Genomic DNA, 17,641 nt, shown 5'->3' with positions numbered 1-17,641 from the left:
ACTCCCCCTGCGCTCTTCTTTACATTCTTCAACTTAGATGCCACAGTCCATCCCGTCAAACTACTATTACCTTCAATTCCTTTGATTCACTGTCCTTTCACTGGGCCAGACCCCTCTTGCAAAACACAAGCGTGAATCAATAGAAGCATCCGCCTTCCCTGAACCTATACCCAGGATGTTAGGCACAATTGAAGAAAAATCATCCTGTCATACAGACTACCCTTCAATCTTGACTGGACTCTTGATACAAGGCCTTTGTTTCCCTAGTCAGACCTCTTCCACCCAAGCATGTTCCAGTTCATTCTCAGCAATTGACCTAACATACCACTTTAAAGAATAAACATAAACCATCACACTCTTCCCTCAACTTCCAGCCATGAAACTAGCAGGAACAACACCCACACTTTCCCTTCCATTCACTACAATCAGTGTCTTCCAAAATTGTTCCTTTTTTAAATGCCAATTCCTCCACCTGAATTCTAGATCTCATCTCATCCCATCCCATCCCTTCCTGACTTTCTACTAGCACCTTTATTTAGACTTCCACTCCCATCTTTAAGAAAACAAAAAGGCCCTTCCTTAACTCTATCCTCTACCGTATTCTTGCTATCATTCTTTCTCCAAGATCTTAAACTTTTTTTTTTAGAAAGAGAGCACAAGAGCAAATGAGGGGGAAGGGCAGAGGGAAAGAGAGAATCTCAAGCAGGCGCTGAGCGAGGCTCCATCCCACAACCCTGAGATCATGACCCAAGCTGAAATCAAGAGTTGGATGCCTAACCAACTGAGCCACCCAGGCACCCCATGATCTCAAACTTCTTAAAAATTATCAACATTTAGTATCCATTTACTCAAGTCTCCTTCACTCCTCACCCCTAGCCCTGCCCACCCACACCACCTTGCCATTGTTATGCCAACACCTTCCCCACTTTTTGACAAATTCTCGTTCCTTATCTTAACCAAGCTCTCTGGCATTTGATAATGCTGACCAATTTTTCCACCTTTAAAGCTTCCCCTTTTCTTGGCTCTCCCTAATTGATACCTGTGGCTTTAATTATGGTCTCTGAGCCCATGATAAATATACACATACAGCCAAGGTGTCTCTCAAAAGCTTCATATGTATAACATCCATCACTTCTTGAAGGTCTCATAGTTACTTTAATACCAAAATATTCAAAACTGAATGTATCTTCTCTCTTTAAACCCATTTTATTCTCTCATGTTCCCTAACTCAGTTTCTCATACTGCCATACATGTATTTGAAAACACAAGGAACTCAGGGTTCCTGGAGTCATCTTTAACTTCTTCCCTTACCCTTCATGTCCACATCCAATCAAACATCAAGTCCTATGTCTCCATGCTCATCCCACTGCCTTAACAGTCATAATCTCCTCTTTCTTAGATTATAGCAACAATCTCTAACCTGGTTTCTCTGCCACCGGTACTATCCGTCTCCAAAACCTTAGTATACTCAATAAATAGTAATCACTACACATTTTTATAGAAAACAAAGCTAAATTAGAATGCTAAATAAAAAACACATGTGCAAATCACTCTACACACATCAAGTGTGTGGGAAATGTAGTGTTAAAAGACAAAATGACAATCCCTACTTTTCAGAAGAATTCATAACAGCATACCTCAACTTATACTTTTCAACAAAATGTCTGCTACTCAATATTCTTAACTCTATACCTATTACTGGAAAATACAGCAGTATAGTGAAATACTGGAGACATGTTACAGAAATGTGCTTTCATAAAAATTTAAAATGAAGTAATTTCTGGGAAAAAATAGTAAATACATCTGAAAATATTTTGTTTTAATACCTCTCACTCTTCGTGCTATGAAGAAATACTGAAGGAAAAGAAAAGAAAGACATGAGGCCAATTCTAATATAATCTTCTAGTTACACAGTGTAACATAAAAAGGAGCGATGAATAATTGTGTGGAAAAAAGTAACAAACTACAGAAATGATTCCTGAAAGTATAGTCTTTGTGTGGAAAAAAGTTACAAGCAAGGGCGAGTAATGAAGAGTTAAAAAAAAAAAAAGCACTAAAACTTCTGGAGACAGTAGAAAAGAATTCTTATCAATGTGATATATTAGAGACTCTAAATATAATATACTACAGAAAATGTAGTGGAATGCTCCATGACCAGTCAAAAGGTGGTAAGAAAGTACAAAACAATGTATGGACTGATTACCTGAAGTTTTACTCAGCTCTGCTGAAAATATAGCAGATGGTGATCTGTTCTCTCGCTCTGTATCAGAAGGGGTTTTTTTCTCAGCTTCTTTCACAAGAACTGTGGGTTTGACTATACTGCCTATTTTTGTTTGAGTGGCCAAAGCAGAAACATCTGGAGGCAGTAAGGGCACCTTCGAGATATCAGACCTATCTTTGGAGAGTTCATCTGGGACATGGACTTTATCTTCATCTTTAGGTTGTACATTCTTGAAAGAAAGGTCGTGAGGTAACTCTGAGCAAGGTAATGACCCAGCTTCATCCTGGACATTAGCAATCTCACTTTTGTGGGATACTTCTAGATCAGTGTGTTCCCCGGTTAATTTAGCAGAAGAATCAGTTTTAGAACTGACAAATGTAGGGAACTCATCTATAATCTCAATTGGAGATGAATCTGAGAATGTTTCACTCTCCCTTACTTTTGCTTCCTTTCCAATAAATAAGCCATCATCTGAATAAACTGCAGTACTGAGCTCCTTCATCTGCAAAGGAATTTTCTCCTTTTGGGTCAATGTTGAAACTTCATCAGGTGATAAGGTATCTTTTGTGGTATCTAAATTGGGCTGAAAAGATTCCAAATACGGCTTTCCCCCCTCAGGTGGTAGTGAAGCACTGAGTTTTTCCTTATTTTCATGTTCTATCATCGACTGAGAAGTTGTTTCCGTGAGATTTTCGTTCACAAGTATCACAGCTTCATCTTGTTTTTGTGGAACTTCAGGTATTGAATCATCACTAAATAAGTCCACTGGTTCAGAATCAGGTGAGGAATCCTCAACTAACTCAGAATGATCAGCCACTGACTGTGTAACTTTTGCTATTTCTGAGTAATCAGAGAAATCTGAAGATGGTTCAGTAGAGAGTTTCGTTTCTTTAATTAAATCACATGCAATAGATATATAAGGAGCTTCTGTTTCTTGAGCAGCTACATTAATACTTTCAGGCTCTTTCATTTCTTCCTTTATTCCTGATACATTTTTTAGTGATACATTCATGGCCTCTTCATATGGTGGGGGATTTTCAGGCTCAAGTTTTATGCTTTCATAATTAACTGAAGGAGGAGCTTCTAATTGTGGTGAACTGGGCTGCACTGCAGAAGCACCAGCACCAGGAACTACAGAATTTAATGGTGCTTCCATAACAATGTCAGGCAACACTGGTGAAGGAGTAGCTTCAGATTCTTCAAAAGACGGGCAAAGCTGTGCCGCCACAGGGTAGAGCGACTCCTGCATAGTTTCTGATGTTTGAACCAAGTCCATTTTTGTTTCAAAAGCAATCTTTGTACCTGTAGCCTCACTCAATTCACTTTCACATGCTTCCTGTACTAAATCTGGGGTTAGACCCTCAGCCATGTTTGCCACTACTTCCTCAGTCACCTTTGACAAATTATCTGTTGTGACATAATCAGCCTCAGAATCCTGTGTTGCTACAAAGAACGGGTTTGATGTTTTGGTACTAAAATTCTTCTCTGTTACAATTTGGGCCTTTTTTTCTTCTATCTTTTTTTCATCTGTCTTATTTTCTGAAGTATGATCTTCCAACAAAGGAAAAATGTTTGTCGAAAGGCTTTCGGCTGCTGTCGGGTTAAAGGGGGCACATGTGATATATGCTCCTGAACCATCTCTTACAGCTTCTGGTGTACTGGGGAAAGAAGTATCATCATTACTGCTTTCACTCTCTTTTTCATGATTTGTTTGCTCAGGGCTATCAGCAAAACATTTCTTATCCATTTTACTCTCTAACTTGCTCTCTATATTACCTCCAGCAGCCAACACATCACTATCTTGCTTCTGAGTATCTTTCACATCCCAAACTCGCTCAAATGGTTTGAAGTCTGCATATTCTTCCCTCATAGGAGCTTCTGCTGCAATTCCCTTTTCACTGAAACTGTCCTTTGTTTGTTCTGGAGACATAGCTTTGTCCTCTTCTTTAACTGATTTATTAGTAAGGGCTATGGGTAACTCTTGTTGATTACGAAGGATGTTATTACTAACTAAATCCTCTTTTTCATCTTTATTCTCTTCCCTAGGACTTGCAACTATTATGGCAGATTCTGCTTTTGGAGAGCCACTGAATGATAATCTCATTTCTGAGTATTCCAATTGTGAAAACTCTGTTAAATCTCTGTCTACAAATGGATTTTTTGCCTTCTCTGTGAACTCTTTAGAAGCTTCAGTTGAGGTTTCTTGAAGTGTTCCTCCAGTGGCTAATACTGGTAAATTACCAAGATATTCATGTTCTTTAAAAGAAGCAGCTGAGAGGGGAGACAGAGAAGGAAGAGAAGCAGTAGTTTCAAGCAGGACAGATGGAAAATCCTCTTGACCAGTGGAAACAGTGTTACCTGGCTGCTCCTTCAAGTCCATTATTTTTTCTGTGACCATGGACAGAAAGGAAAGTTAGAGAATGCCAGCGTTCTCAGAGTTAATGCAAGTTTTATGACAGATTCAAAATACTGTTAGTAAAGAGTTAATGTTAACTAAAATTGAATGTTAATAACAATAAATAATCAAGCAATCTTGAATCATTACTGAAAAAATTAAAGCTATTGTCAATAAAACGTGCATGGCTACAAAGGCAAATACATGCTATGAAAAGGCATAAATCGAGTCTCTGAGAAAAAAACCTCAAGTATAATCAACTGAGAAAAGCTACTTCCAACTAGTTTTAGAGGAAGACAAAAGAATTTTGAGAGGAGAGTTTGACAGTGCAGAAAAGACACTGAATAATTAAATGCCAAAGAGTGGCATTCATTTCTATAAAAGCCTTTCAGCTATAAGTAAGAAAGCCTTTCAGCTATAAGTAAACTGCATTTGGAAAAAAGGACTAGTCAATATATAAATGTAAATCAAGGGTCCAAGAATTCCTTACATATATCCAATTTATTAATCAGGTTCTGCCCATTTGTCTCTTGGACACAGCATATAAAATATAAATTTCAACTTTTTCAATAGACAAACATTCTTGGAACCATGCTAATTTTTAGTAAACTCAAACCACTCTGTACAGAGTTAATAAAACTAAAGAGTTAAAGTTAGAATACACAGAGGATAAAAGGCTAGCAGAAAGAACTTGCCTGCAGAGGAGTGTATCACAGGCTCAGATGCAGCAGGAAGAGCAAAAAGTGTCTCATCTGAAAAACAAATAGAATACAACCTCAGCAGAAATAAAGACAGAGTTTGAAGGAGACTAAAGGTAAGAGGAGCAAGCAAGGGTTCAGTTTGTAATGAGTTAACACAAAACTTGTAAAAGAAAAAGCCAAGATGGAAAAGAAAAAGTAGTACTATCAGTAGTACCATTAATTCAGATTAAGTTATCATATATATTATAAAGATGATTAAATGATATCCATAGAACCTATCATTTCTCAAGAGGCAATAACATGTTTATGTTAAAGAAATTTCATAAACCAAAGTGGCTTTAAGATATTATTCTTCTCAGTTAACACATGGCATCCAAACTTTTATTCACATTTTTCAGATAGGTAAATTTTTTGCCCTAATCAAAGCCAAAAACTTTAAAAAAATGTATTTGAATAAAATTAATAATTACTTTTGCTTAATCCTTTTTTATTAGCATATGTTCAGTTCAGAAGAACACTTTCAGAGAATCATGCATATTTTCTTATATTCCAGGTTGTCTATCTCTAAAGAAAAACATTCTAATAGTCACTGTACACTAGTATGTGAGGACATTAGTGCTATGTACCACTGTCCAAATTGCTAAGAAAACACTGTCATTAGGAAGATAATTATTATCATCAGCCTTGTTTTGTTTAAAATTAACATTGAGGGATACTTGTTATTCTTTTTTTTTTGAGAGAGCGCGCACACATTATTGAGGAGAGGGGCAGAGGGAGAGGAAGAATCTTAAGCAGGCTCTACACTCAGCACAGAGCCCAAAGCAGATCTCACGACCCTGAGATCATGACCTGAGCCAAAATCAAGAGTCCAATGCTGAATCCACTGACCCACTCAGGCATCCCAAGGGATACTTGTTATTCTAAATGCTTTACATGCAGGAACTCATTTTATTCCCTACAACTCTATTGTTGTAAGTGGAGTTAATATCCCTGATTTTACAGGTTAAAAAAAAAAAAAAAACCAACAAAAAAAACTGAGTCACAGAGGAATAACTCACTCAATACATAACTAGTGAGACTCCAGGCTATTCAACTCCAGAGCTCATTTTCTTAAGCACTACATCCTGTATGTTATGAACTGAATGTTTGTGTCCCCATCCCCCCAAATTCGTATGTTGAAGCCTTAATCTCCAATGTGATAGTATTTGGAAATGGGACCCGTTGGGAGGTCATTAGGATTACAGGAGGTCATGACGGTGGGACCATGGTCTGATAGGGTTAGTGCCCTTATAAGAAAAGACACCAGAGAGCTTGCTTATGCCTCTGTGATGACACTTCCTCTACTTCCCCACTCCTCCTCTCCCTCTCTCTGAGCAACATTCAGAAGCCATGTGAGCACACAGTCACATGGCAGCCACCTATAAGCCAAGAAAAGAGACCTCAGAATGAAACCCACCCTGCCCAAATCTTGATCTTGGACTTCCGAGCCTCCAGAATTGGGAGAAATAAATTTCTGTTGTTGAAACCACCGAGTCTATGGTACTTTGGTGCGGCAGCCTGAGCCAACGAATACATTACATACTGGCATATTAGGCTTGCACAATGTCACTTTATATCTGCAGTTGGAAGATCTGGAGCTAAAGATCTTCTGTGGTTTACACCAGAGAAAGACCTCTAGAAAAAGACAATTTGAAATAGCCCAAGGAATGACAGGAAGGTATTCCTTTGGTGCAGAAGACCTAATAAATCTGGGCATTTCTATCTGGAAGGACAAGCTAGGCAAGGTTGATCAACAGAAAAAAACAGAGATGTGGCTATCGTGAACATGGACATGTCTTCCAAAGATACTCCCCTTAATGAGAGTTAAATTCACAATGTCATATAAATTTTAGATAAATCCATGTTGGGTATGATACCATATCTAAAAGATTCTTAGATGGGGTAATGAGGGGAAAATCCATGGTATGCATTTAAAAAGGTCTTCTTATAACCTAGAACACTAGGTTGGATGGGCAACTCATCCAAACCAATAAGCCAAACCACCTTATAAGATTTTATAAAACATACACATGTGTACACACTTTTTTAAAAATTTTTTTTATTTGAGAGAGAGAGCGAGAGAGCGAGGGAGCGTGTGTGAGTGGGGGGAGAAGCAGAGGGGGAGGGTTAAGCAGACTCTGCACTGAACTCAGAGCCTGATATGGGGCTTGATCTCGGGACCCTGAGATCATGACCTGAGCCAAAATCAAGAGTCAGAGGCTCAACGGACTCAGCCACCCAGGCGCCCCAGGGTGTACACATTTCCAAAAGACAACTTACTATGTTATCTTCTTTGATACAGTTTCTCTTTTGTAAAATGAGGGAATTTGAGAATTCCTTTTAGTTAAAATAATGTATTATAATCTTGTATAAAACTGAGATTTGGGGATCAAAGAACAGAAACAAATAATTACACAGCTGCTCCATCTAAATAAAAGGTAGCAACTCCTTAACAAAAAGGCTGTCTTTTTCATCTAGTTAATATAATTAAAAGCCACTAATGCAGAGGCCAGTCTTCTTGGAAAGTGAACTCGAAACATGTTACTGTTAAAATTATGAGGGAAAACAAATTACAACTAGAATTGTGCCAAAAATTTTAAGTATTTTTTAAAATGTGTCCTTATTCCTATCTAATACCAGACTCTCTTTCATAATGAAAACTATATTCCTGGCACTTGGTCAAATGACAAAATTTACAAATTGGTATTTCAAATATTCATTAATTTTGAAAAAAGAAAAATCATAAATTTAGATTCAGTCCAAAATTAACCATGAAACAAGTATTGCATTTCTAAAAGCACTTAGAAAAAAATATCCAGAAGAGGTCACTACCATTTGGCCCTCAAGAATAGAGTTGCTGTCACTCCTCCTAAAGTTATCACGGGATCAAACTGCCTGGGTTCAAATCCCAGATTCATCACTTAAAACTGTGTGACCCTGAGAAAAATATTACTTATCCCTTCTGTGCCTCATTTCCTCATTTTTTTAAATATTTTATTTATTTATTTGACAGAGAGAGACATATCGAGAGCAGGAACACAAGCAGGGGGCATGGGAGAGGGAGAAGCAGGCTTCCCGCAGAGCAGGGAACCCGATGTGGGACTCGATCCCAGGACCCTGGGATCATAACCTGAGCCGAAGGCAGACGCTTAATGACTTGAGCCACCCAGGCGTCCCGTCATTTCCTCATTTGTAAAATAAGGATAATAACAGTACCTACCTCAAAATGTTGGGTGGGGGAGGAGAAATAAAAAAAACTTGCCCTAAGCCACTGAGCTAGAAGGCCAGAGAGCAAGGATGTAAACATGTCTAACTCTCAAGTTCATGTGCTTTATCTTTTGGAGGGATGAGTTTATGCATAAATGCAACCAGTGTAAATTCTTCTTTCTTTATCAGCCCTTTAAGTTTGATATCCTGAAATAAGGTAAGTTGTCATCCAGCAAATACCCTGTAATTATTGGAAATATTTGGTTATTTGTTTCTACCTCACAATATAAAAACATTTATAGAGATGGTAATGCTGGGCAGGCACATTTATTTCAGATGCTCCTTCAATGCTCAAACCACCCTATAAAGTTAGGTACTCTTCCTATCCTCATTTCAGAAATGAAGAAACAGGCATAAAAACTAGGTAACTACCCCAGAGTCACAAAACTGAAAAATGATGGATCTGAGATTTGAATTCAGAGAGTATAAAGATCTAGGCTCTTTTCTTTAACCACTCTGCAGTACTTCCATTCCTGGACTTTATAAATTTAGAATTTTAAAATTGTAATAAATAAAATTAAGGATGTTAAAGAAAAATTTTGATTGGCAACACTTACATATCATAAGCTACCAAATTCTAAGGCTAAACAATTACTTTGTTTTGAAAAAAATTACTGATTTTAGGTTAGTCTTCCTTTTTCTGTAAAAGATCCTAACCTTCACAAGTGAATAATAAACTATTTTATAATCAGGGACACTATATTAAAAGTATAATATTTTGAATTACTGAGACATGTTATATATACACTTATACTACTACTAGGTTTATAGAAAAGGTAAACAACTCTCCCTTTTTCTATGATCATGTCAAATGCTAACTACTGAATGAAACTGAAACTTCAATCAACATTATTTGTGCCATTCTGAACAAAAAAATATTAAGGACTTAATTATACCCACACTAAGTAAAAACACAGTGGCATATTTAAATAAACAAGTTTTCACTAAATACGCAAAAGGGAAGCCAGAACTTTTCTATTAAGTCTCTCTACTGCCATCAAATTAATATTCCTAAAAGAACAATTCTATATATTCTCTTGCACAAAACATTTAAAAGCTCCCAGTTATCCACTGAATTAGACCTGAAACTCCTAGAGCCCTGAAATATATGGCCCCAAGTTAGCCATCTAAACTTATTTCAACGACTTCTCACATGACATGTTAACCAAACATAATTCTTCCTAACCAAACCCCTCCTTCCACCTCCTGCATATCAGAATGCTCATGTCCAGTACAACAAATTCGCCATATTCAGTCTTACTTTCTTTTTAAAATATACTCATCCTTATTTTTGCTAATCTACCACATTTCCAGTTATCTAAGCTCAGAGAACTAAGTAACTTATTCAAAGTCAGCAAGTTAATGACAAATCTAGAAAATTACAATTTATCACTATAATCAGATAGATATTTATTTCCTTATAACCCTCAGTAAAATGAATAGAATCACTATACTTTTGACAGTATGAAAGATGAATACCCTTCATAAAAACCACTTTTTTCCAAATGAACTATTCCTTATTGTTGGCCCTAGTTTCATTTCCTTAGTCAAGTTTAAATCTAGAGTGTAAATTTAGACTGTTTCAGGGCTACATACTTTGTATACTAGTTATTTCCATCACATAAGGATTGGTTTCAAAATTAAAGTTCACTGAAGAGATTTATTTTTTTAAGTCACTTTCTTAAAAAGCAAAAGTGGTATGTCAGTTTTGAACTTATTACTGGTCAATTCAAAATATGCTATCACAATCTCACTAATGTTCACATACTCTTACACTGAATATTTTTCTTGACATGTTCATTTCAAAACCTGTTTATCAACCAAAAGTATAACTGGTCAATAAAGATCGTAACTAATTTATAAAGCACAGGAAATAAACTGCATGTTAAAATCATAGAGAATTTCTGCTATGAGAATAATTCTATCAGATTAACCTAATATAAATAACTATAAAACAGGGAAAAATATATGAAGCAACTATCTTGAGACACTAGACAACAGGAAGTACAGGGTGTGATTCCTGAGAAGTGGGAAGCACACCAGATGATGCCCTGGCTTTCTGCTTGAAAGACCTTTGTCTACAGCACATGGAAAAGGAGCCCAAGAATACTGCACTCTTGCTGAGTTGAGGAAGCAGCTTGAGTTATCTGGAATTTGTGGAGCAAGGTAACATAAAAAAGAAAACATCATAGAAAAGGAGCTCCAGAAATCTGGATAGAGGGTCCTTTTAAATCTTTGGCTCAACTACGCTGCACATATACGGCACAAGACTTACAGAGGCCAAACAGAGAATCTATGATAAAGTTGTGAGCTGAACAGATATTTTGGAGGTCAGACTGTACTGTAAGACCTGACGAGAAGTTTTTGATAAACCAGAGTGGAGAGGTCTTGCTGAACACAAGTATAAAAATGAGACCCCCAGAAAAGGCACACCTTAAGAGGAAGACTACTTTAACCCTAAACTAAAGGTTACCTAGTCTAGGTTTCTTGGTCTAGACTTGGACCAAAAGTCAGCAAAATATCGCTCATGGGCCAAAGTTATATTGGAAAACAGCCAAGTCCATTTGTGTGATGTATTGTCTATGACTACTTTGGCATTATAAGGGTAAACTTGAGTAGTTACAAAAGAACCTATACAACCCACATGCCTAAATAAAATATTTACTGTTTTACTCTTAAAAAAAAAAAAAAGAGAAGAAAAGCCAACACCTGCCCTAGACCCTACCTTTAAAATCAAGACTTGAAAAGATCAAGATGATTTGCCAGCAAATTAAGTGACTTACAGAACAATACTAACAACACATCCATGACAACCAGTATAGAATATTACTGGACATGAAAAGACTGATAAACTAAGACTTCTTCAAAATTAGAAAATCATACTCATCAAAAGAAACTATCAATAAAATTAACAGGCAAGATACAGATTAGAATATATTCACAATGTATATATCTGACAAAAGACTTTTATCCAGAATATATAAAGAACTCCCTACAATCAGTAAGAAAAAGACATACAAGGCAATATAACAACAGGCAAATTACTTGGACACGTCACAAAACTAAACATACAGGTAGCCAACAGACATGTAAAAGCCCTCTAATTCATTAATGATTAGGGAGATCTAAATTAACACCGCAATGAGAAACAATTACACATCCACTAAAATGGCTAAAATGAAAAAGACTGGTATCAAACGTTGGTGAGAATGTGAAGCCACCACAACTGTCCTATACTGCTGATGGAAGTAAACCACTTTGGAGAACAGTTTGGCAATTTCTTATGAAGTTAAATATATACTTAGCCCATGACTCAGCAATTCTACTCAGTTACTCTCACTCAATTCTACTCTCTTTACCAAGAGAAATGAAAACGTATGTCCACAAAAGGCCTATGCAAGAATGTTCATAGCATTCTTTTGTTCATAATAACCAGAAGCTATAAATAATCACATCCATCAACAAGTGAATGGCTAATTAAACTGTGGTATATTCTTATCGTGAAATACTACTTAGCAGTAAAAAGGAACAAATTGCTGATACCCGTGACATCAATGATAAATCTGAATGCAAATAATCAGACACAAGAGTACATACTGTATGATTCCATTCACATGGTACTATATAATAGGCAAAACTAATCTGTGGTGAAAGAAATCAGAACAGTGCCGCTGGGGACTGGGGGATTGGAGGAAGGACAGAACAAGAATTGAATTTAATGACTGCTAAGGGCCCAAGGGATCTTTCTGGGGTGATGTAAATGTTCTCTACCTTGACAGTGCTGTGGGTTAATAAGTGGATGCACCTGTCAACACATAAAACTTATAACTTAAGCTCTATGCATTTTATTGTATGTAAATTATATCTTAATACAAACATTAAAATGAAAAATGTGTATGAGCATTCTTCAGCAAATAAGTTGCAGAGAGATAATGCAAGCAAACAAGGAGTAGTCAGTGAGACTTATAAAACAAATCAATCCATTGTAATATGTAGACCTTTGATTTCTAATTTTTTAAAAAAACTCTGAAAAAAAAAGACCATTTATAACACATACACACTAGGTGGATATTTGATGACATTAATTTTTGTTAAACATGTTGGGAAACCATTTGATTATTGAGTGTTACAGTTATGTTTGGCAAAAAAAGTAGTTACAGTAGTTACAGAGGGTGTAGGATTGGCAGAATTGACCACGGGTTGATGGCTATTGAGACTCAGTGACAGCTAAGTCAAGTTTCATTCACTATTGTCTTTGTTTCAAATTTTCCATAACAAAAAGTATAAATAATTTTTTGAATCCCTCCAAAAAAAGAGATAAGGCAATGTAAACATACTAAAATTCTATCATATATAAGCTATTTTAACCAGTTTTACCCACAACTCTTAGGAGACATTAAAATATGTATGTTTGATTCCATCAATGCTAAACTTAACTATAGCTCCTGATGAACATGTTCCATTAACAAAATTTTAGTAAGAAGGTCAAAAGAAAGCTTGGTGGAATAAAGGGCGCCCAGATGGCTCAGTCAGTTAAGCATTCCACCCTTGATTTCAGCTCAGGTCATGATCTCAGCGTTGCTTGATTGAGCCCTGCCTTGGGCTCTATGCTCATCAGCGAGTCTGCTTGAAATTCCTCTCCCTCTGCCCCTCCCCCCAAGCGCATGCACGCACTCTCTCTCAAAAAAAAAAAAGAAAAGAAAGTTTAGGGGAATAAGAATGGGTAAGTGAGGAAGTATGATGGTAGGTGTAGGTGGTAGTTTTTCAGTCCTTGTTCAAAAGTGATGTCATATAGTCCTGATCCTTATAGCAGGTCTGTGTTAGTGATATAGATGGCCTATAACACATTACATAATCAAACACTTACTTGGTCTTCTAAGTTCTGATTTTCCTAAATTACCTTATTCAAGCAAAAGCACCTAAGTTTTTTATCAAGTTGTTTTGTATAAAAATTGAAATATCAGAACTTGATAGATTTAATATTAAACCTTTCTATAATTTAATAATAATGTTGATTAGTTGAGACTGAGAAGTTTTAAAGGCTATTTATGAAAGGGATTTACATGGTTTAAGCATATTTAATAATTTCCTTAAAACAAAGAAAAAAATTTTTTTAAGGAAATTCCTTCTTTTTTGGCCTGGTGGTACAGTTGGTTAAGCAACTAACTCTTGGTTTCAGCTCAGGTCATTATTTCACAGTTCCTGGGAATTGACCCCTGCATGAGGCTCTATGGTCTGTGAGGAATCTGCTTAAGTTTCTCTCTCCCTCTCTCTCTCTCTGCCCGCCCCCCACCAACACTCTCTAAATAAATAAATAAATCTTGAAAAAAAAATGTCTTTCATGCTTTAGGTCAGGTTTACCTAAAACTGTCAAAACGCTGAGATAAATAAATTTAATAATGGCACCTTCTAATTACTCAAGTTTACAAATCAATCTGTAAAACTGGAGACAAAATATGTGCGGGGTGACATAGAACCCAATTAAGGTATTTTTCTCTTTTCACAAAAGCTGTTGACAAGTAGGTAAGTTTATGATTGCCCCTACAGTACAATCACAAGACTCCTCTGGTTTTAAGACAGCAGAAAATTCTTTACAAGGGCCTTGTGTTTTTCCCTTAATCTGCTACATGTAGTTCTCCTAAGTTCTCTATACTCACATGTAGTTCTCGTAAGTTCTCTATACTCATCTTTTTGTCCCCATATTTAGCCCTAAGCCTGGCTTAAGAAAAGGAGTATGCTAATTTTTTAACTAACACTGAATTTCTAAGGGACCACCAATATAAGCAGACAACTGCTAAATCTGTTTAAACAACAAAACTTTATAAGCCTTCTTCACCTGTTGTAACAATTCCATCAGTGGGAAGAAACAGCTATTAAAGAAATCATGTTTTGTTTTGTTTTGTTTCTAAAACTAGTGGGCCACTTAAGTAAAGGATTCAGAGACTGCTAAAACAATAATCCGATATTTAGTAGCTACAGCTCTAACTACAAGAGTATAGAGAATGTTTCTACCCTTCTCAAGTTTTTTTGTGTGTTTTTTTTTTTAGAAACGAAAAAGCAAGACAACTTCTCTTTACCAGTCTATGTACGATCAACTGAAAAGAGGTGGCCAAATATCTATATAACCCAGCATTTCAAGTGTTTCATACTAAGTAGGCCAGAATACTTAATTGCTTTTAAAAGCCTATATTTCAAATAATTATAAACTAATTTAAAAAAAATACATGTTAATAAAAACCATGCTTAGAGAAAAAATATGTAATATCAATCCCAAAAATACAATTCTCCCCTAAATCAATGCATGAATTTAATGTAACTGCACTATAATTCAAACAGAGGGAGAGGGGATTAAATAAACAATTTTAAAGATCAGACAGAAAACTATACATGCACAGATAGCCAGAAAAAAAATAATTCTGGAAAAGCCCTATCAGCTAGTATTTCATTTGAAAGTTATAGCAATTAAAACAGTTTGGTACCTATACATGAAAAGACAAAGACATGGAACATAAAGAGGAAATATTTCACCCATACTACAAGAATATGACAAAAGTGGCACTTTAAATAGTAAAAATGTAGAATTCAATACAAAGTGTTCGGGAAAATGAGAAATCATGTTGAATAATAAAATTATATCACTACTTCACTCCCTAGAATAAAATAAACTGCAGAGAATGAAAGAATTAAATGTTAAAATGAAATCATAAAAATCATAAAAGTACTAAAGGAAACATGGGAGCAATTTTTACAATCTTAGAGAAGGTCTAAGAATTACACAAAACTCAATGACTTGTATGACTCAAAGGCATAAAAGAAAATGAATCTGACTACATAAAATTTCTGCACAAAAAAATACACCAAAGGTCAAAATACAAATAACAAATCATGAAAAAAGTTTTCAGGACACAACAAAAGGCTCATTTCCTTACACTAGATCAAGCGTTCCTCCATCTGTAAGAGCAAAAACCCAAAGGAAGAGGAGGCAAAAGCTATGATCAGAAAGAACTTATTGGCACCTAAGCCAAAAAAAAAAAAAAAAAAAACCTCTGAGATGTAAATTTTTAAAAAAGGAAATTTCCTAAGCCATTTCCTAGTCTTACCAATACACTGTATTGGTAAAGGCATAAGGAAAAAGGTACTTTTAACACAGTATTGGCGGGACAGAGGTTGTAATAACTCTTTGTAATACAATTTGGCATTATCTATCAAAGTTTTAAACGCACATACCCTTTGGACCAGTAACTCTACTTGCATGAATTTATCCCACAACACATATAACAACATGTATTCCCAAAGTAGTATATACAAGTGTTAACAGCAACATTATTTATAACAGAAGTTGAGAAACAACCTAATTAACCATCCATAAGAGATTCATCAATAAAATGATACATCTATATCCTTGTACATGTAAATAAATGCTTTCATTCATAAGAATTCATGAGAGAAAATATTGTAATTCTAGGACTACAGAGAATTTGAAGATCAGTTTTCATCTACAGTATCATATTCATTCAACAAATCTCTGAGTGCCTACACCACACCTAAGGCACTGTGTTCAGCAATAAAGATATGTCACATTGTCTTTTTCTTCAAGAGAAGAAAAGTAATATAACCCCTTACCCCAAGGAGCATACAGTCTGGCAGAGAACAGAAATGAGTAAACATACCTTTACCATATATGGTATGATATATACAATGAGGTAAGAATAGAATGTTATGAGAATACATGAGCAAAGCAACTTAAAAATAATCACCATTCCAAAAACAAAACGAACAGCTTAAATGTAAAATTATTAACTCTCCTTTAGAGTTGAAAACAATCATTAGCCAACGGTCTGAGAAGACCTTAGCATCCGTGAAGCTGGGTCCCACCATTCTGCATGTCTATGTCCTATAGGAGCCAGCCACAAAAGTCACATTCACCCTTTTAAAAACACTGATGATTTATGGTCTGCTCTTACAGTTTCCATTCCTGATGCTGTCACCCCCAGAGGGACCTTCTAGGGTCTATATTTAGAAAAGGAACAAAAAGTCTCAAAGAATGTACTGTAAGACTAATATATCTATGACATTACTTCTACTTAATCAGAAGTTTCAGGAAAGAATCAAGAAATATCATCCAATGAGTAGGAACTTTTTCCTGGGCTAGCAAAGTACCTTTAAATTTGTGCCATTTAATTTAGGGTTTTGCATCAGTAGTGTTTCAAATAAATTTCTTTTAGGTAGATTATGAACTAACTACACATAAAACAGAGCCAATTATTAGACAATAGGTAATATGCTCCTTTTTAGAAATGTTTTTTTATAAAGATAGCAAATCTTGGGACACCTGGGTGGCTCAGTTGGTTAAGAGTCTGCCTTTGGCTCAGGTCATAATCCCAGGGTCCTGGGATTGAGTCCTGCCTTGGGCTCCTTGCTCAGCAGGGAGCCTGCTTCTCCCTCTGCTTGCCATTTCCACTGCTTGTGCTCTCTGATAAATAAATAAAATCTTAAAAAAAAAAAAAAAGATAGCAAATATTCCAAGTTTACAGGGATATAGTGCTAAAATAGCATGTTTTTAAATACTATTCCTTGTAATGAGGTATTTATCAGAGGTTCAATATATACTCATCACTTAATTTTAAAAAGGTTTGAGGGGAGCTTGCTAGTTACGAAAAAGGACTATAAAGTTGACACAGAGCATGCTAGGAACCAATCTAAAATGTAACTCAACTTATCCATAAGGAGCATACCAGTTCCCAACTTTTATTCCCAGTCAGAAATTAGAAATGGCTTAACAAAAGAAATTATTCAGTATCTGTAAATTCATCAGTTTTCCTTTTTACCATTTTCAAAGGAGGATAGGGAATGGATAGGGCATGATAGCTCCTATAGAAGCAACGGCTTCCTGGTAGTGTCACATCACTGTTTACTTGAATTTTATATTAAAGAATTGGAACTTAAGATTTTAAACTATACATCACTCAAAATCTTTTAACATTTCTACTATTTGCTCTTATGCCACTGTATCTAATC

General features: G+C 35.8%; 1 protein-coding gene and 1 pseudogene across 3 annotated transcripts in view; both read right to left on the bottom strand.

Annotated features, from left to right (window-relative positions):
• The window catches only part of RTN4 (reticulon 4), a 65,447-nt gene that overhangs the window by 43,134 nt on the left and 4,672 nt on the right, over window positions 1–17,641 (bottom strand). Inside the window, exons 2-3 of one of the 3 annotated variants that reach the window (XM_025868833.2) lie at window positions 5,312–5,368; window positions 2,204–4,609 (exon numbers count right to left, since the gene is read on the bottom strand). The exons of 1 other annotated variant lie outside the window; for it this stretch is intronic. In XM_025868833.2, the coding sequence (XP_025724618.1) occupies window positions 2,204–4,609; window positions 5,312–5,368 (2,463 nt within the window). The remainder of the gene's footprint in view (window positions 1–2,203; window positions 4,610–5,311; window positions 5,369–17,641) is intronic. One more of the 3 variants, XM_025868834.2, reaches the window with a different exon arrangement.
• Window positions 1,954–1,994, bottom strand: LOC112821736 (small nucleolar RNA U3; annotated as a pseudogene).

Source organism: Callorhinus ursinus, unplaced genomic scaffold (assembly GCF_003265705.2).
Source record: "Callorhinus ursinus isolate GAN/ISIS: 27379988/994484 unplaced genomic scaffold, GSC_fseal_2.0 scaffold10, whole genome shotgun sequence".
NCBI lineage: Eukaryota > Metazoa > Chordata > Mammalia > Carnivora > Otariidae > Callorhinus > Callorhinus ursinus.
The sequence above is the reverse complement of the archived record's forward strand: the minus strand, read 5'-3'. Positions and strand labels throughout refer to the sequence as shown.